Here is a 20,107-nt window from a genome sequence, read left to right on the forward strand (position 1 = left end):
ACAAAAAACAAATGAATATCGAAAACGAGAATTTTTTTCCCGTCACGACGGAAAAAGGCAACTGAATAAAAAGAAAAAAAAAAAAACACGCTGTACAAAATAAATTGACTAATCACACTCGACTGTTCATACGATCGAGGAATTATTTTTTATCGCTTACGTCTACAGGGCGCACGGAAAAACGTAAAAAGTAAGCGAAGTGTCCCGTCGCAGTCGATTATTTTTCGATCGTAGGAAGAATAATCTACCGCGATTCGTCAATTTTCTCACCACCTAAACTTTCACTGTTTATGTCTCTGCGTGTGCTACGGCCTTTGACATGATTTAGAACGCATCCGACTGCAAACGTTAGACATGATATTAAGAAAAGCAAATGACAAGTAGCCTTTGGAACAAGAGCATTTAAGAGGAATCGCGAGATTGAAAGAGTGCCAGACTCATCATCCGTCGTCTTTCCCTAACTCGTCCCGTATTCCCCGATCAACTGAAATCTCCACGAGGTTTCCCGGCTCCCCAGGCCTGTGGCGGCCCTGCCTCCCCCTCTCTCTGTCACAGGGAGGAGCTCACAACGACTCCAAGTATGGCTAAAGCCAAGACGGTCTGTGATGGTGCGGCGGCGGCTGAAGGGCGTAGAGAGAATGTATATACTGTTGGTAAGCGGCCGGATCCATGGCGAGGTTCGGCCCGTGCGGCGTCACGTAGGCGGAGACCGGCGGCCCGTAGGCCGCCGACCTCTGGGCGGCGGCGGCCGAGTGGAGAAACGGGTGCGGCGCGTAGTTCCTGGGCGGCTGGTTGGCGAGCTTGTTGCAGGCCGACTGAGAGGCGTCCGTGACCGGCGGCACCGACTGCTGCTGCTGCTGTTGCTGCTGCTGCTGCTGCTGCTGCTGCTGCTGCCGCAGGGCCATGTTGTAGTAGCTGGTCGGATTGCGGAACTCGTCGAGGAAGGCGAACGCCGCGGCGGCGGTGGCGTCCTTGTCGTAGAACGGCGCGGCGCCGCTGGCGCTCGCGGACGCGGCGAAGTTGAAGGCACTGCCGGCGGCCGGCACCACCGCCGCGGCAGCGGCGCTCTTCAGACCGATGGACTCGGCGGACGCGGCGGCGTACTGCGGGAACGCGGGTATCCCGGGCTGCTGCTCGACGGTGGAGGTGACGGTGGCCGCAGCCGCCGACACGGCGGTCGCCGCGTTCTGCTGCTCCTGCTTGCTCTTCCTGCTCTTCTTCGGCTTGGACGAGGTCGCGGCGGGGGCGGCGCTCTCGCCGGCCCGGCGCGACATCGTCGCCAGTATGCCCTGGCTGTTCTTCGCCGCTGCGTTCTGCAGGCTCTGCAGCAGATTGAGGTCGGCGGTGGGCGCGGCGCCGCGCCCGTACGCTCCGAGGTGCTCCGGCTTGGCGGCGGGCGGCCGCGGGATAGTCAGCAGCTGCTGCTGCTCCTTGCCGGGCCGGCCGACGAGGCCGAGGCTCAGCCGGGCGTACGCCGACGGATTGGAGGCCACCGAGTCGGCGAGGCTGCCGACGTACGTCGCGTCGAACTGGCCGTCCGGCAGGGCCATCATCGGCTCGAAGCCGAACTGCTCCTGGGCGGCGCGCGTCGTCTCCTGCGGCAGAGCACGCGAGCCGCCGGAGTCGCCGGACGACGGCTCGTTGTACACGCGCTTCTTCACGGGCGGAAGGCTGCCGCCGCCGCCGCTCGCCGCCGGACTGCTGGCGCCGCCGCCGGCGGACTTGGCGTCGAAGTAATGAGGACTAGGGTAGACCGGTCTCGAGTTCGGCAGCGGGTAGCCGGACGGCTGGAAGCCGCTCTGGTAGAGGGACTCGTGGGCCGACAGGTTCTGTTGGAAGGTCAGCAGCTGCGCCTGCTGGTCCTGCGCCACCAGCTGCTCGCCGCCGGACGTCTTGCCGAGGAAGGCGCGCGGCTGCGCGTACTTGGCCGCGTTCAGCCCGTCGCCGATCTCGGCGAAGCCGGCCGCTCGCTCCGACTGCTGCGCCGCCGTCTGCTGATCCGGACAGCCGTGTCGCGAGGCGGACCTCTGCAGCTCGATGTTGGGGAAGCTGTTGGGGTACGTGGGGGGCGGGTACTGGCCCGCCGGCGACTGGTAGATCTGGTGGTTCGCGTTCAGACCCAACGACGACTCCGCCGGCTGGAAGTTCCTCTGCTGCTCGCCCGTCGTCGCGGGCTTCTCGCTCGACTTGAGGTACTCCGGCCGGTGCTCGGCTTCGCTCGTCGGCGACTGCTGAACGTACGCGGCGTTCTGCTGCTTGAAGCCCTGAGGGTAGCTCGGCGCCGGCGTCGCGCCCGTCGAATACTCCTCCGAGCTGCTGCTCTTCGAGGACTGCAGCTGCGAGTAATTCGACGGCGGCGGCTGCTGCGGAGAGGGTTGCTGGTAACTCGGCGACTGCTGCGGAGTCTGCACGACCGCCGGGCAGCTGGACTTCCGCTGCGGCGACGACGACTGCGAGTAGTTGGCCGCCGCCGGGGTCTGCTGCGGCGAGAGCTGCGAGTAGCTCGACGGAGTCTGCGGCGAGTGCAGGGGATGCGAGTACGTGCTCGGCTGCTGCGGCGACGGCTGCGAGTAATTGGTCAGCGACTGCGGCGAGGAGGACTGCGAGTAAGCCGGCTGCGGCGAGTGCTGCGAGTAGCTCTGGATCGGCGACGGCTGGGAGTAGTTGCGCGGCTGCGGCGACGTCTGCGGGTACGGGTTGAGCGGCTGCGGCGACGGCTGGGGGTAGACGCCGGGCGGCTGAGGCGACGGCTGCGAGTAACTCGCCGGTGGCTGCGGCGACAGCTGCGAATAGCCGGCGGAGGACTGCGGCGAGGAGGACTGCGCGTAGTGCGGGGAGTGCGGCGACGGCTGCGAGTAGCTCGGCGCCTGCGGGGAGGGCTGCGAGTAGGGGGAGTGCTGCTGCTGCGGGGAGGCCTGCGAGTAATTCGCGACCGGCTGCGGGGAGGACTGCGAGTAATTCGCGACCGGCTGCGGGGAGGGCTGGGAGTAATTCGCGACCGCCGCCGCGCTCGGCTGGGTCTGCTGCGGCGACGGGTAGACGGCCGGCGGTATCGGCTGCTGCGAGTAGACGGGCGACTGATTCTGGTTGCCGGCCGGCGGCGGCTGCTGCTGCGAGTAAGAGTCGCCGCTCTGCTGCGCCGACGGGTTCTGCGGAGGGAAGCCGCCGGGCGAGCGCTGCGGGAACGTAGGCGACATCTGCGGGTACGTCTCGTTCTCACGCGGCGAGGACTTCTGATAGGCCGGCTGCGCGGCGTGCGGATACGGAGGGGGCGGCTGCTGCTGCTCGTAGGTCGCGGACGACGGGTAAGCCGGGGAAAGAGGGTGGTTCTGCGGCGACGGGGTAGGCGGCAGCTGCGCGCTGTACCTCGGCGGTGTCGCGTAGAACGGGCTGTTGTACGGGCTGCTACCGGTGGAGAGGGCGTCCTGGTAGAAACCGGCGCCCCTCATCGGCGGCTCGTTACTCGCCGCCGCCACCACCACCACCTGCGGCTGGCTCTGGGGCGAGCGGACGGCGCGCGACGCCGGCGGCGATTCCTGCGAGAAACTCGACACGGACTCGCTGACGCTGCTGCCGCCGGTGCTCATCCGCCGTTGCCTGCCGCAGAACACCTCCTGCAGGTCGCCGTCCTTCTTCGCCGCCGCCTCCTCCGCCGCCACTGCCGCCGCCTCCTCGTCCTTCTTCTTCGACTTGGGCGCTCCGAAGGCCTTGAACCAGGCGCTCAGATTCGGCGTGGCGGACTTCGGCTTCTGCGTCTCCTCCGCGGGCCGCTCCCCCCTCTCGTCCGGGGGGACGGCCGACGTCCCCGTGGCGGCGCCCGTTTTCTCCTCCTTCACGCTCGAGGCTCGGGACGGCGTGCGCGCGTGGTGGTGGTGGTCCTCCTCCTCGTCGTCGTTCGACAGATTGGGGTTGGGCGACGACACCAGGCTCTTGCAGATCAACTGAATGGAATCGACGTTCTTGAGAACGGTGCCCAAGCTGAGCTTCGGCTCCTCCTCGTTGTCCTTGCACGGCTGGTCGTTGTCGCTGCCGGCGTAGACCGCGTCGTTGGTGTTGGCGTTGGGCGTGTTGAGCGGTTTCTTCAGAAGTAAGTTCCCCTTGCTCTTGCCGGGCTGCAAACGATTCATCGTCCGTTGTATCTTCTTCGGCCGGCTCGGCCCGTGCGGCCCGAATATCTTGATGGAGCTCGGCCTCTTCCGCGCGGCCTCCACCTTCGAACGGCCGGACGACTCGACGGGGGTGTGAGACATCGGCGAGTCGCTGCCGGAAGAGAACTCCGAAAGTTTCAGCGGGTCATCGAGCCATTTGCTGATGTCCTGTATTGCATGTAACAATTGAATTTTAGTTAGTACGCACAAACGTGTGTGTGTGTGTGTGTTCGAAATAGCCAGCGCGTGGCAGATACGTATTCTATCTGAATGATTAGAAACGCAGTGGCTGTGACGTTTGTAACATCGCCACCCACATACCGGCCATTATTCTGTTCTTGTTACTTATTAACCTCTTGAGCGCTGCTTGGGTGCATATATACGTCCCACAAATGCTATCGGCGTGGACGCATATATGCCATCCTAACTACGGAATCTCTCTTCGGCTCGCGTTCTCCGCACGAGCGATAATAAATATATGTGTATATTCAGGTTGTTTTATTTAATTTAGCAATGGGGGCAATGGAAACTTCGTTTGTTGCGGCGGCTCAATGCCGTCTCGATTTTTCACAACAAGTTAGTCATCGATTGAGGACGCACAATATTCCAGCCAAAGTATCTCTCTCTCTCTCTTCTCTCAGCGATCCGTTTAGCTCTGAAGCTGCTCCGCACTCAAAAGGTTAACTGCTTGCGTTAGGAACCACCGTCTCTCTCAGACGTTCTCTACTATTTACGGGCCAAAACTTCCGGACTATGTGACCTTTTTTTAATGTGAGTTTTTGGTAATAAGTGTTACATTTATCGTAATTGTCTCGTTTAATCGGCACTAGGCGATCCATATTCTGGTTCTTAAATGGCCTTTTTCTTTCGCCCTTATTGATCTGATACCAAAGAGCCTTAAAATGTTCATCCAATGCAAGGGGTTAAATATCGAAAAAGGACGGAATGACCCTGCTAACACGAACAAAAATTACTATTATGATTCGCTACAAATAGATTTGTGCAAATTGTGTAATAAAACAGGTGTGTCAATTTATACGTGTAAATGTGTGCTTGTATAATGCGTATGAGACGGGTGTGTCAATTTATACGTGCAAATGTATGTTTGTATGTGCATATACAGGGTGTCCCAGCATAAGGAAGACATCTAAATACCTTGGGAGTTTGAATACGGGGACCTTAACAAAAATCGAAAGAAATTAAAAATCGTAACAAAATTTTTTCTTCAATGAAAGAAAATTCCTACGATAGAAAAAAACTCATCCTTCGAAACCATCCAAAAATTGTGCTTTAAACGTTTCTCATATTATTGAAAACAAAAGAGATATTTAGATGTTCTCTTGATATTGATGCATAATAAAATTTTAAAATTTTTATAAACTTAAAAAGTATGAATGCACATGTATGTATGTGTGTTATAGTATAGAGGAGGTGGTATTATGACTCTTGTAGGTATTACAGCCTTAATATCTCCGCTATCAGGTGACGAATTCTAGCAATTATTCATGGAATCATTTGTGTGATAGCCTGCTGTTACGCAGTGATGCTGATATGCCAATACACAACAGCTGACATTTGTTATAACGCATTTTTACTTTCGAGCATTCCGAAACGTTTTCAAGGTCATTTTAGCATTTAATTACACATATTTTCTCCTTCTTTTTAAATTTGGACGCATTATCATACGAATATGTACATTTGAGTGTTTCGTTCTTTAACTGACATTTTATTCCGCTGTACACATTTCGAGTTATGCAAAGTTAAACAGCATTAGTAGCATGACATTTTGCTAATTTGGTCGACTCATTAAATTTAAGACAGCCTCATTTTCGAGGTTTTCATGTCGAAGTTATTTGACAAGTCAATAATTCAAACTAAGTCTAAAAGTTTATCTATTTTGTAAAAACTGTCCTTTTCACAAATGAATACATCCAAAAATCCACCGTTATATTCATATATATTGTTCCTTCTAAGAGAGTCTATTTTGAATAAATATTTTAATTTGTCGCAAAACACTGTATTTTTAAAGCAAATTAATTTTTTAAATCTATTTTCGTGGAGGACCACATTACCACCTCTATTCCCCTCCAACCCACTATACTGCGTCGCCACATGTTTGTAAATAATATTCTGAGTAAATACTTCATAACTTTCAGTCTAGAATCGATTGAACAATACTTTAACGAATGTAATCGTTAAGTTTTCAATAAAAAATATTGATCATTAACATTAAAAGTTACAGAGGATTATCGTACAAAATGTAAAATTGGCGGCCATAATACCACTTTCTCTTCTATATGTATGAAAATGTGTATGTTTATATAATATCCATAATTCTAAGGAAATCTACAAATTTGTATACACTTACATTAAGCGTCTTCTCGGTTGCTTGATTTAACGCTTGACTTAGAGAATTCTCTTCTGCTCCCAGCCCTTTGGTATGTTTAACTTGAGCGACTTTCTTATTTTCATTAATTTCCGAATCCTGCTTCTTAATAGTGTCGTCGTTAACCGTGTTCTTATCTTCCTTCGTACCTTTCTTTGACTTTGACCGTTTTGCACTATCTTTGTCATTGTCATGAAAAGTACTACCGTTTGAAGGCACTTTTTTTGAAAAGACACCGTGAGTGTCGCTTTTTACCGTTTTCTTTTTCTTCTCCCTCTCGTTTATCAACTCGCGTCTCCTATTACTTATCTTATCCTTTAAACTATCAAGCGACTCTAAATCTTTATTACCGATTAATGCGAGGAGTTTTGTGGAGGCGTGAGTATGCTTTGAATCTAAAGCACTTTCTAATTCTACATCTTTGGAATCCGCCTGGCTTTTTAACTCTCCGTTCTTCAGTTCTTCGTTCTTCTGTTTTGATTTCTTCTCCTTCTCCTTCGTATGACTCTTGTCAGACTTCTCATCAGCCTTTGCTGCAGTCTTTAAGCTTGCCTTCTCCTTCTTACGGCTCTTTTTCGTTTTAACGTGCGAAGATTGCTTTCTATCCTCTTTGAAAATCCCGTCGCTTTCCTCCACCTCGATCTTTTTAGCGTTCTTCTTCGTTTTGTCCGCCAGTATTCCAGTTTCCTCAAGTTCCTTCCTTTCTATTTTCCTGCTTTTACTCCTCACGATCACTAGAGGTTCATAATCCTCCTCGAAGTCCTCCTTTCGTTTTTTGTTCTCCTTCGTTTCTTTCGCAGATCGCACAATCTCCGAATCTTTCTTCGGTTTATGTCGCTCTTTGCTCGCTTTTTTATTAGGCGTTTTTAATTCTTCCGCTTCTTTACAGGATAGCTTTTTGGTTTTAAGTAAACTGTTTACGTCAACGTTTTTCCTTCTCTTTGACGTTGCGATGCTGGTCTCGGATACCGCATCTTCGCTTTCTTGGTCTTCCTGTTCCTCCTCCTCATCCTCGTCCAACTCTTCCTCTTTCACTTTCTTACCCTTTTTCTTCCCCCTTTTTTTCTTAGCTACTTTAATACTTTTGTTCCTTTTTTCATCCTCGTCCACTTTTTCACTCTTGGACTTCGCTCTACTTTCGGGTTTATACGTCTTGGACTTTTTGGTTGATTTTTTCGAACGTTTGCGCGCGTTGTGATGCAGGGAAGATAAAAGGCGTGATTGGTAAGACGGAGATGTTGGCGTTCCGGCTAACGAACGGGGAGACGCAGGATCTTCATCGCTGGACGTCTCTGATTCCAAATAACGATTCACAGCCTTGTCGAAAGCTTCTTTAAGATTAATTGCCATGTCCGTATATTCTGTAAATATATAGAACGTATATATATTTGTCAAGGTGTTGATAAAATAAAGCCACTCATCGGTAAAAATGAACGTAAACTTAGGAGAAGAAAAAAAAGAGTGATACAAACCGTTATCTGAACCATTGTATTGCCTACAGTTATCAACGATAAGCCGAAAATCACGTTTAAACTGACTTAAACTCTTATACGAGCCGCCTTCCAGTTTTTCCTCCATAGTACTGAGATCCATAGGCTTTCGTACCACGCTATAATACCTGTAAAAATCATTCGTGCTGTCAATAATATATCGTAAAGATAATAACAAGAATAACATTATGATCGCCCGGGAAAATATTACACGGATTTCGCATCATAATTAAAACATAAATCAACGCCCGCATCATAATTTTAAAAAAAGGCATATGTAAGAAGTCGCACCTTGGTGCATACTCTTCGTCGACAGGATCGATGAACGGCCAAGCGTCTGTATGATCCTTAACGCTTTCGAGTACTTTGTGCATTCCGACCCGACGTTCTTCCTCCTCGATCCCGAAGGAATAGCCAAACTTGTACCCGTAATTGCAGGACACGTAATTACCATCGCCATGATTGCCGATACCCTTCTTCTTCTCCAGATCCTGCACCTCGTCCCTGGTGTGAATCACTATCTGACCAACGGCCGAGGCTAAGGAATTGTTCGTTTGCCGTCCTTTCTTCTGAACCGGCGGAGCTGGTACCGGCGGCGACGTATCTTCCTTGGTGAAAACAGCTTTCGAGCTCTGCGCGTCCTTTTTAGTCCCTTTGGTCGTTTTAGTTTTAATCTTGGACCTAACCATGACTGCGTCCATCTGTGTGGTAGGTTCCTGGCTTCGAAGCACTCGTGAACTATTACGTTGTAATAGTTTGCGCCTTTGCTGTTTCTCCTTCAGATCGAACAACTTTGGTATTTCCGGCATGAAGTCTTCGGACAACGTACGGTAAAGTTTGCGCTCGGTGTCGTATTCCTAGGGAAGAGAGAGAGAGAGAGAGAGAGAGAGGGGAAAAAAAGAGGGAGAGTGAGTGATAGAGAAAAAGAGAGAGATAAAAAGACAAGTAATCAATATTGAGCAAATATTAATTGACGATATCTATGTATTTTTTTTTTCGTGCAGCAGAAGTAATCATTACCGAGTCACGAAATTTCTCAACTAGTCTGCTCCAGTCCTGTTGAGTGAAACAAACAACTTGCCAAACGCTCTTTCGTCCCTTCTTCTCGCTGTCTATTAAACTAGCTTCCTCCTTCTCCTCCTCTTCCTGTTCCTCCTTCGCCACTCTGTTCCGTCGTCTTTTACGCTTTTTGTCCCGTGGCTTGCTTTTCTGCTTGTATGAGGCACTATTAGAAGTATCAATGTAATCCTCCCTGTACAGTCGAGTGCCGTAGAAGTACCAGTAGGCAGAATTCTTACGATCATGTCCCAAAGGTTCGACTCGCAAGCTATCCGAGTCCAAATTACTTAACGACTGCTCCTGTCATTAAACATTATAAATTATAAATGATATTATTAATATATTAATATTAATATTATAACATATCAAACAATCATAACACATTATTATGCGATATCTCGCTTAGCTTAAAATACATACTACGTCTTCGGCGTCGAGCCTGAAGTCACAGAGAGCACGTAGTATCTCTACTTTCTGGCGAAGAGGCAACAACTCAAAGTCTACGTCTGTATTGAAAGGGTTTTCACATTTGTATTCCTGTAAAGATACAGGCTTGTTAATATCAATATACGATTGGAACTTTTATGTCGCAGGACAATCTCTCGGGAGATACTCACTTGACACTTCTTCCGAAAGAGTCTACGCAAAAACATCTGATAATTAAAGGTAGAGATGTCATTGCGAGTGTCATTTGGCAGACAACCTTCCAACAACTTCACTATTAGCTCCTGAAGCAGTCGTCCCTCGGTACCACCGTCAGTTAATAAAGCTTCTTCTAAGTCCTACAATTTTGCGACATCAATATTGAGACAGGTTTAACTATGCGACATTCACAGTCAAGGAGGGAACAGAATGGTGTGTATATATATATAAGCTGATAAATAAAACGATCAAGCTGAAGCGTGACAGCCGGTCTGCTGTCTAAATACCAAAGCGGTACTAGCGAGTTTCGTATACAATGCTTACTCGTAAGAGTCAGCATTTAATTAGATACCTCGATATCAAAATCCAGAAGATTGAAGGCAGCTCTAAATAATGAGCAAAAGTGTGCTATACTTGGCACCTCCCACCACGATTGAATGTCTAAAAAAATAAAGGAACAATTAAGAGTTCCTTCATCTTAATCCCACTAACTATTTGAGGATAGTCAAGCTAATTGTATTGTGTTTAGATTAAACGGCACCATTTGTGAAAAATGCATGTGAGTTAACACTCTAATTTAATGATTTTCTTTTTAGTGACACAATCACTATGCAACTTTAACAGCTTCTTTATATCTCTTTAAATTCGATCGAAATACAAGAAGAGAATAGACAATCGAAATAGAAATTCAAGTGACAGTTATCAATTGCAAGATATTTCTTGTCGCAGACGCAATATTTTAGCTGTTTATAGAACGTTTTCCTTCTTTTTCAAAGTATTTTGTATCGATATTTTGTATTGATGTATTTTTAATATATTTTTGATACTTCTCAAAGTTTAAATGTTTGTGTTTCGGTAAATTTAAGAATTATCACATATTTCTCTCGGCATGTTTAGACCTCTGGACTTGATGTGATTTTCTCAAACATAAACAATCACTTACAATGATATTATTGCATTCTATATCGATTCATTCATTGTTATTTTCATAGTTCTACTCACAAGTTACACTAAGAAAAAAAAATGCAAAATATCGAATGTACAGCTACCAACTTATTCACACACACACACACACACACGCGCGCGCGCGCGCGCGCGCGCGCGCACGCACGCACGCACGCCCGCACGCACGAAAAAAGGAGTACGAAAAAAAGGAGCACACACACGCATACGACACACGTACACGCTCATACGAGGATACCTGTAAACAAAATTTAAGGATCTCTAAGGCTGTATAAGAAAGTCAAGAACCAAAAATCATTATACGTGCGTATCTCGCAATCACGAAGACGCGACACTATTTCTATCGCCGTTAGTGCCTCTACATATATATATATATATATATACATACATATATACATGTATGTATGTGTGTGTGTGTGTACATATATATATATACACATATATGTGTCATTAATGAAAAGACAAAGCTCGGATGTATAAAACGCGGTGATACCGTTCGGTTGCGCAGTTTTTCTCTCTCTTTCTCTCTTTCTCTAAGCGACAGCCGGTGACGGCGAACTCACCTAGGATCCCGATGAAAGTTGGAAACATAACCCGTCGTGTGGCGGGCGAACCGGGCGAATCACGTCGGGGCGGGACGGCACGGTGGAGCTTGGCGGAGATCGGCGTCGGGGAGTCGGTCTCGATTCAAGTCGAGTCGCTACGGAGCGCGGGCGAGCGCGGATCGCCTTCCTTGGTAGGCCGTACCCGGCGTCGCGACGGCAGGCGAAGAGGAGAGAGAGAGAGGTGGCGAAGTAGAGGCTCGTATAGCGCCTAGCGTAGCGCAGTCTGTGCGCGCGCGACGAGGAGATCCGAGCAAAACACTTCCGCCGCCCGGCGATGTACATATATATATTTTACGTACATATATATCTATATATGCATGCTGATGTGTATAATAAGAGAGTATGTATGTGTGGGTGTACGTGCGCGCGTGTGTGTATGTGTGCGTGTAATGTGGGTGTGTGTGGTATGTGTACGTAATGTATGTGTGTATGTACGTGTGATATTCGTGCGTGTGAGATGTGCCGAGCCCGTATTATATTAAAACACCGGGATGCACGTCAACGGTGCATAACACCCGCGGTAGTCCCTGTAGGCGCGAGCGAGCGTGCGGTAAGCGCGAGCTCGCATAGCTCGCCGAGCATAACTAGCTGGCCGGGTTCGATGGAGGGATCGGTGAACGCAGCTAGCGGCGGCGTAGGGCGCATTCGCGCATTCGTTTGTATCGCCAGCCGTTCGGCGGGCTCTCTCTTTCTCTCTCTCTCTCTCTCTTTCTCTCTCTCTCTCTTGCTCGCCGACTCGTCTCGATGTCGACGTTGTCGTCCTCGTCGGCGCCGCCAGCGATTTATCTGGCCGCGACACGATCGTCGTGCGATTCGCGATGGATGCGCGCGACACTCGCGGTCATTCTAATCGGAGCGCACGGACTCGCGGATCCAAAACACATAACCACCAGCCGCTGCTGCCACCGTCGTCATCGTCGTTGCCGCGCCAAACGGAGCTGGGCGCGCGCGATCCGAGCGAGAGGTGCGTAACGACGCTCGCGAAAAACGGGGATGGTTGCTCGCGCGCTCTCGGGCTAAGGCGTGTGCGGAACGCTCTCGGCACGTATCTATCGCGCTCGGCGATACCTGGCGCGATACGCAAACTCGGCTACACTTTACACGGGCGCGGACCAGCACAGACTGTCGCCAGAGTGGCCAAACTCACGTGCGCTCGACGAGAGCGTCGCGCGAACATCATCTAACGGCGGCGAGCGCGACTTCAGTCGACATGGCGGCTCTCCCGCCTTCTATTTCAAGCCAGGAATAGTCAACTTTTTTTTTTCTTCACGTGAACGATCCACCCGGGGTCATTTAGACCCCGATTAAAAGATGCTATTGTTAACAAAATATAGCATATTATCGATTGCTCTGCGACTTATTGTTATTTAGGGACATTGTAAATATAGATTTATCGGTTATTTTTTGAAGAAAAAAAATGAGAAACCAAAGAAATATTTCAGAATCGGAATAAATGCATCGAGTGTCTTATTATGACAGTATTTCTGATAAATGAGATCAATGTAAAAAACGCTGTTTTATCGATGGAATAAGATATTTAAAGGTCCGTAAAAAATAATTGTTTAAAAAACTGAAAATATATTAAATAACATTCATTTTACAAGGATGTAAAGTAAGGTTAAATCGCGGTCATACAAAGTTACTAATATTGATTGAGGATTGTAGAAAATTATTTGTTTTTACATTTCTTCATTGTATTGCATAAATATATAACATAACAAATATTTTTAAATAAAATAATTATAAATTTTAAGAATATAGATATTTTTTTACATTTAACATTAAATGAAAAGTATAATTTAAGATATTAATTTCATTTATAATAAATATTAATGTTAACTATATGTGTTAATTATAAGCAATAAATACATATATTGGATACTCAATAATTGCACTTTTGTCTATTTCTCTAGATATTTTTATCGGTCAGTCCTAGTAATGAAACATTAAATCAATCTTTCAAAACATTGATTTTATGTGGATTTGGCAAACATTTCGACATAATACTTTATAAATGTTTTCAAACTGTTACTTGATAACATTATAACTTTAAATATTAAAATTATGCTATATAGAAGTTATTTTTTAATGATACTGTTTCGGTCACAAATATTGTTGACAGTAACGTACATAATATTGAGGCTACATATTTGGAAAAAACGTTACATGTTACAAGATATCACCGTAATAACGTTGTGTGTTAACGATTTCTTGCTTACCGGGTATATTATATTACCAATTGCTCTCCCCGTGCAGAATTTTGGCAGCACGTTTCCAAAGTAATTTGGTGCGGTTCACATAAGAGACGCGAGATTCCCGGTTGCGCATCTCGCTCTCGCATCCGCGCGTATCGGCGACGCGCGCTGCTCAACGCGGCGGCGATTATCGCGTCCGTGCTCGAGGGTTCAGTCGGATCGGACTGTTCGACGAGGGACGGATCAGTCGCCGAAGAATGACAAGGGAGGCCGTTTCACAGTGTCCGATTGACGGAAGAACGGCTACCGAAGCGAAGCGTGTCTCGTATTCACCGCAGCCGTGAGAGCTGTTCAAAATACGGCCAAGCGAAATATCTCGTCTCAAGATTGTCCCCCTCGCACAGCCACACACGGGGGGCTTTCATCCTGTCAGAACGAGCCGCCTCGATCTCTCCTCTCCGTAATTCGATTAACGAGAGCAACCGGAGTAAATTGTTAGCCCACGCGAGTGTGCATATCGTTTCCCGTCGTCACGATACGCGAGTAAACCATCGCTACGACGCGCTGCAAAATGTCATCGACACGCTCCCATGACGTTCGCCTCGTGTGAAAATCCCCGATATCGCCGCTCAACATTGACGCGTGGCATTATTATCGCGGGAAATTGCCGCGCTTGTCGTTAACGACCGCTGAGACGAATAACGTTGGTTTCAGATGCGAGGTCTCCGCTTCTATTTTCCCGCATCGTCGAACTTCCTGCGCGTACGGGTTAAGAAGGAGCATTTCCCGCTCGTGTAAACGCGGTCATTGTGCTCGACGGGTTAAAGGCGAATCATGCATTCGACGGCCGCTGCGTCTTGTGTCACGACCGCATAAATGTATCTCGCTCGCAATATGGAGTGCGACACCTCCGTATGATTTACGATTAGAAGTGTATCTCAGCTTTCACGTACACAGAGAGAGACACACACAGGCACGCACACAGTGAGTAACGTCTCTTCAAATAACACCAGATGCCGAGTTGGTGTATTCGTCCGGACGAGTTGTGACAATTGCTGCGGTTTTGCAGGGGAAGTAAAATCACGAGGACATTACAGATCCATGTATAACAAATATGTACTGACGTGTGCTTCGACGTGTGGAAACCTTGTTAGTATTTTGCTTGTTCTGCGGTATGTGTGCTTTCGTTCTTACAGTGCAATTTGATGTTACAGTTACGGTGACACCTGGTCTTGTGTCATGCGGAACAGATCGGTTACTCTCATCTTCGTGTCCCTTGTCTTATGGGCTGTGGTTACATACTTTATATTTTTGGACCAACCGGTCGGCAAGGACCAGGATAAGGTGGTAAATTCATTACAATATACTGTAATCTGTCGTAAGGAAACCTAGAATAGTGATGTAATTACTTCTCTGTGTCTTTGTTCTTTTAGGATAAACTGTCGAATCAGATTAGCAGATTAGAAAAGAAAGTAAAGCAACAGATAATTATAAATCAGGAGCTTCTCGAAGGACTCAATGAGAATAAACGACGTAAAAGTAATATTGAAAGTAAATCTATGTACACACTTGAATAAATATGTGGAACAATGAAAAGATAAATGCAATCTATTGTTTCAGAACAATATGAGAAATCAAGCGCTGCCCAATTGCCAATAGATGAGACGGAGAAAGACAAATATAAAAAACATGAGAACAATAATGTTAAGAGTATCTTGTTGAAAAAGATAGAAGATAGCAATGCCAGAAATAAGCCAACACACGATACTATTTTACCTGTAAATATTAATCTAATCTTATAGATTGATAAAATATGTTGCCATGTCTTAATTTGCTACAGCAGATACCAGAACAAATTAATTTTTATCAGGTTACATAACGATTCTATTAAATCATTATTAGTAATTTCAGCGATATGGCCATAACTCATGAATGCAATTTACAATTCTCAAGTTTTTATTTTTTATGTGTGCCTCAACAGGACGAGCCAGTGCACGATGTTACCTCGGTGCAAAAGCTACCCGATGGATCTCCAGTAATAGCTATTTTGGTTGTTTCCTGTAATCGTATTACGGTAGAGCGATGTTTAGATCAATTAATAAAATTAAGACCCAGCAAAGAACAGTTCCCGATAGTTGTATCGCAAGATTGTGATCATCGACAAACAGCAGATGTCATAGCAAGATATGGAAATCAGTTATTACATATAAAGGTACACCATTCTGATCTTATCATATCTGATCTTATCTGTGTATAGTTTTAATTGAGGAAATATATCAACTAACAGTAACGTTACATCAATGTTATAATCAATGTTATTTTTCACTTAACGATGTAAGTACGATATAACATACGTTGTATATAACAGATTGTGAATGGGAAATTATAACATTGTTGTAATGTTGTTGGTGTTTACTGGGTAATCATTATTTGTGATTTCGATAAAAGCATGTTTCTATGATGGTGCTCTTACGTTCCTTGGAATTATTTCAGCAACCTGATCAATCAGATATTGACATACCACCTAAGGAAAAGAAATTTAGAGGATACTTCAAAATCGCTCGACACTATAAATGGGCGTTAAACCAAGTATTTGTAAAACTTGGATACAATACTGCAATTATAGTTGAAGGTATGCCTGATAGCCAAGTTTTGACGATCCGAATTTAACAAACCGATGTGCGTGACGCTTGTAATTCTTGCACAGATGACTTGGATGTTGCTCCAGACTTCTACGAGTACTTCCTGGGGACTTACCCCCTTTTAGTAAATGATAGCTCTCTATGGTGTGTGTCAGCATGGAACGATAATGGTAAAGCCAATTTAGTGGACGAGCACGCACCACATTTACTTTATAGGACAGATTTCTTCCCTGGCTTAGGTTGGATGCTTACGCGTGATTTATGGCTGGAACTCGCACCAAAGTGGCCCAAATCGTAAGCCAAATCGTAATCGTACATATTTCGTTGTATATGTATTTGTTGTGCATTATTTGGTTATTCATGTATTTTGGCTTATTTCTATGCTTTTCGATCATACATTTTTTGCTTAGGTATTGGGACGATTGGGTAAGGCAACCGGAGCAACGTAAGAATAGAGCTTGCATCCGCCCGGAAATATCGCGAACTAGGACATTCGGGAAACTTGGAGTTAGCAAGTACTTATTGCAATTTTATTTATGTATCATATAAGAACACCACAGAGAGGGAAATAATTCTGCAAATGTTACAAGTGAAACTGATTTACGATATGCATATGGTTTGGGCAGATTAACCGATATCCTTATTTCGTTTCATTTTCAGCGGCTTATTCTTTGAAAAACACTTGAAGTATATCAAGCTGAATGAACAATTTGTGCCTTTCACCAAGATGAATCTATCCTATTTGCTAAAAGTAAGAGAATATTAGATACCTTTGGAGAATATATGTATATACACGTTCAATGTACGAAGTGTATGTATAATTACTGAGTGATCTCCACAGGATAATTACGATATAGCTTTCGTCAATGATGTGTATCAGTCGACGGTGGTTAGCTATTCGGAATTGAAGAGTGGGAACATAGTTGCTCCTGGTCCAGTACGGATACCCTATTATACTCGTCAATCGTTTAAGAATACCAGCAAATTGCTCGGTTTAATGGACGATTTTAGAGTAATGCATCTGTTTAACAAGATTCGCGTCTCGGTTTAAACCCAGTAAACGCTAACCATCAGTAACGTAACATCAATGTTATAATTTCTCACTCAACAATGTAACTGTTACGCAACACGCGTGTTATATTTCACTTACATTGTTGAATGGGAAATTATAACATTGATATTATGTTACTGTTGGTGTTTACTGAAAGTGTAAAAATTTGCTGCTAAACAGAGTGTTATTCTCGCTGTTACAGAGCGGTGTACCCAGATCTGGATACCGTGGCGTGGTTACGTTTTTCTATAACGGACGACGCGTGCATTTAGCACCGAGTGCAAACTGGAGCGGCTATGACATCACATGGAGCTAACACATGATTGTGCTCTCGAGAGACTTGTAGATTCCAGGAATGCTCCGTGCATTTTTTTCCTTCGATAAGCAACAGACTAGGCGAACGATATTGTTTATGATGAACTGACAGTTACTTCTGTTTACGTCGTAAGACTATACTGTTGGGGATATAGCGGCGTAACATTATTCGTCGATTTCGGAAAATGTGCGACTTTTCCCGTAAAAGCTATTAACATATTCTTTAATAGGTATATAAGTTTGTGATATATATACGAATGGAGTGAGTACCTCGTTGAATAAGGAAGTATCTCGTGCTTCTCAAGAGTTGCACCCACCACTTTTTACGTGCATGCAAGTGACTGACGAATTTTACTACGAAAGTGTGTGAGGAAATTTGTCACGCTTCATGTACATAAAATGCCGTAGCGTTGATGAAGCAATACTTTCGATTAATTAATGTATCTTCCAAAACGAGAATATGTTAATATATTTTTGCTCATGCTGCTTTTGTGGCGATAAGTTTTGTTACAAGGTCATTTGTCATGATGAACGAAGTATATAGTTTTTTTCGAAAAACTCAATCGATCTCTTTGTACACGTTTCTCACCCAACTAAAAATACCATCCGCGAATTCTGTACTCCATATTAATTGGTACATTTCCTACGGTCTGCCATGGTTTGACTCAAGGAAATTTTTTATACAATTTTTAAACATGAAATCTGATTGCGAAAGTACCTTCTATTGTGTAATAATATCGATACAATTAAGGTTGACAAACACAAAACGTGACGGTATAGTGACGGTATCTATATTTATACAAGGCGAAACAACAACGAACAAGCGAGAGTTATCACTTATTTTGCTGTTCATTAATTTATATTAACAATGTCACATGTACAGTGGCTGTTCTATACATTTCCATACGAAACGAATGTTTCTACAGTATTCAGAAACGCGACTGCGACACACCCTCGATTCTCTATAATTTTCTAATTACCTGAAGCACCCCGAATCGTCTGGCAACGTAACTTTCGTAACAGCACGACCGGAGTACTAGCGGTAATTCCTCGAGAGATTTAACTTTTGTACCAGGTGCGATTATGGTATTTCCCTTTTTCACGTGGTTGGTCGGGCGGAATTCCAGGAACCGGATCTGGAAATGTTGTTTGTGGAATCTCCGGTCGTGGTCTCGACGTGTGATGTATCTTAGCCTCACAGAAGTAACCGTACGGTGGACGTTCTATGTTCAAATTATTAAGAACACACTGGTCCAAGGCAGCTTGCGTTTTTCGGCATCTGAGAGTGTGATATTCGTATTATTATACTGTTACGATCAGTAAACACAAGATACTAACAAAGGGTAATCAACTCTCAGGAGGTTTTTCCTCTTATTATTAAGAAATAAAAAGAAATAACATACAGAGAAAGCTCTAGTGTTCCCGATGATCTCTCGAGGCAAGTCATATATGCATTAAAATCTTCCAGGCAATGCTTTTTCATCTTCTTAAGAATATCCAAAGCACAAGCTGTCACAGCTTTCCCTTCGTTGAGGCAACGACGCGGGTCAGCTTCTTCCATTCTACATAGCATGTAATCCTGAAGGGGAAAATAAACTTCTTATGGATGACACAGAGATTACTCGAATCCTTCACAAAAGTCACCCAATTAATATGACTAATAAAAACCAATTCTCTGTTATGTAAGTTTCTGGATTATCTAAATTGCAGAAAATAACATATATTCAGAAGACTATCTATCTTCAATAAAATATAATTTGTGCGTAGATCACTTGCACAGTACCAAATTGTACAGATACCGACTTGAAGTCGGTTATGTTTAAATGTAAATACATGTATCACATATAAAAATCATTTCATCTCCAGCACGACATCGTCCTCGTGTTCACCTTATCATAAAGAGCGGTGAGTGAACATAAAACTGTGCAATGTCAAATGAAAGGAGTACACGGAAAGTTACTATTTACAAAGGGGTACATGTCAAACGTCGTCGGGGGATTCGGACACATTATTATGTAATCCTCACTGGGAGGCGAATGAAGATAAATATCGTGTCGTTGTTCAGACCATTGCGAAATTTATTCGTCGCATGTAACGCTTGTAACTCACATTGTTGTACCACTCGCAAGCCTTGCCGATGTAAACTGATGCAGTGTGGAGTACTGGCCAGGTAACATTGATCTCCTGAACGGTTAGCTCGCTCTCCTCGGGCAGTACGGTTTTCGCCGTCGCGGCCATATTTCTTTTTACAGAGCTACTCCGCCGACGTTAGTTACCATTTGCGAGACAGAACGGTCGCGCAAGACGAGCTCGGTGCGAAACTTTCCTGCGAACTCAGCCAGCGAAACTACAAAACGTACATTACGAACACGCAAATCTGGATGAGCCCGTGATAATAACGCGATATCGATAGCAGTTCCGTGCCAGGTATCGATAGCCTCGATAGATGGAATCGCAATTGTCGTTCGGTTTCGATAATTCGCATTTTATCGACGCAAGACTTGTTATTATTTGTAAAATACAGGAGATTCACGAGCGCAAAATCATAAATGAACTATAATTCAGGGATTTTTATTAGTATTGCAAATACATTCCGAATATACGAAGAATC

General features: G+C 45.6%; 3 protein-coding genes across 5 annotated transcripts; 1 reads left to right on the forward strand and 2 right to left on the reverse strand.

The window, feature by feature from the left end:
• Window positions 1-564: 564 nt before the first annotated feature.
• Window positions 565-11,662, reverse strand: LOC106744505 (PHD finger protein rhinoceros-like). Of its 2 annotated transcripts, XM_014619349.1 has the most exons (9): window positions 11,252-11,662; window positions 10,078-10,166; window positions 9,701-9,865; window positions 9,504-9,620; window positions 9,045-9,383; window positions 8,316-8,881; window positions 8,007-8,152; window positions 6,517-7,895; window positions 565-4,316 (listed from the first exon to the last, which is right to left on the reverse strand). In XM_014619349.1, exons 1-9 carry the CDS (start codon window positions 11,277-11,279, stop codon window positions 585-587), a joined length of 6,561 nt encoding a protein of 2,186 aa, XP_014474835.1. In that variant the 5' UTR covers window positions 11,280-11,662; the 3' UTR covers window positions 565-584. The 2 variants fall into 2 exon arrangements, with proteins under 2 accessions (XP_014474835.1, XP_014474836.1); XM_014619350.1 differs by lacking the exon at window positions 10,078-10,166.
• Window positions 11,663-13,635: 1,973 nt separating this feature from the next.
• LOC106744521 (alpha-1,3-mannosyl-glycoprotein 2-beta-N-acetylglucosaminyltransferase) lies at window positions 13,636-18,059 on the forward strand. 2 transcript variants are annotated; one of them, XM_014619377.1, is made up of 12 exons: window positions 13,636-14,472; window positions 14,558-14,637; window positions 14,703-14,835; window positions 14,922-15,027; window positions 15,109-15,266; window positions 15,470-15,700; window positions 15,982-16,120; window positions 16,196-16,424; window positions 16,541-16,645; window positions 16,791-16,881; window positions 16,972-17,142; window positions 17,384-18,059. In XM_014619377.1, the coding sequence occupies exons 3-12, from the start codon at window positions 14,728-14,730 to the stop codon at window positions 17,495-17,497; spliced, it is 1,452 nt and encodes a 483-aa protein (XP_014474863.1). In that variant the 5' UTR covers window positions 13,636-14,472; window positions 14,558-14,637; window positions 14,703-14,727; the 3' UTR covers window positions 17,498-18,059. The 2 variants fall into 2 exon arrangements, with proteins under 2 accessions (XP_014474863.1, XP_014474864.1); XM_014619378.1 differs by having other exon boundaries at window positions 13,637-14,472; window positions 14,703-14,832.
• A 208-nt stretch (window positions 18,060-18,267) lies between these two features.
• LOC106744522 (NADH dehydrogenase [ubiquinone] 1 alpha subcomplex subunit 8) lies at window positions 18,268-19,909 on the reverse strand. The gene is made up of 3 exons (XM_014619379.1): window positions 19,606-19,909; window positions 18,900-19,075; window positions 18,268-18,775 (listed from the first exon to the last, which is right to left on the reverse strand). Exons 1-3 carry the CDS (start codon window positions 19,732-19,734, stop codon window positions 18,556-18,558), a joined length of 525 nt encoding a protein of 174 aa, XP_014474865.1. The 5' UTR covers window positions 19,735-19,909; the 3' UTR covers window positions 18,268-18,555.
• Window positions 19,910-20,107: the final 198 nt, after the last annotated feature.

The sequence above is a fragment of the Dinoponera quadriceps genome, unplaced genomic scaffold (genome assembly GCF_001313825.1).
Source record: "Dinoponera quadriceps isolate SergipeBrazil2010 unplaced genomic scaffold, ASM131382v1 scaffold1266, whole genome shotgun sequence".
NCBI lineage: Eukaryota > Metazoa > Arthropoda > Insecta > Hymenoptera > Formicidae > Dinoponera > Dinoponera quadriceps.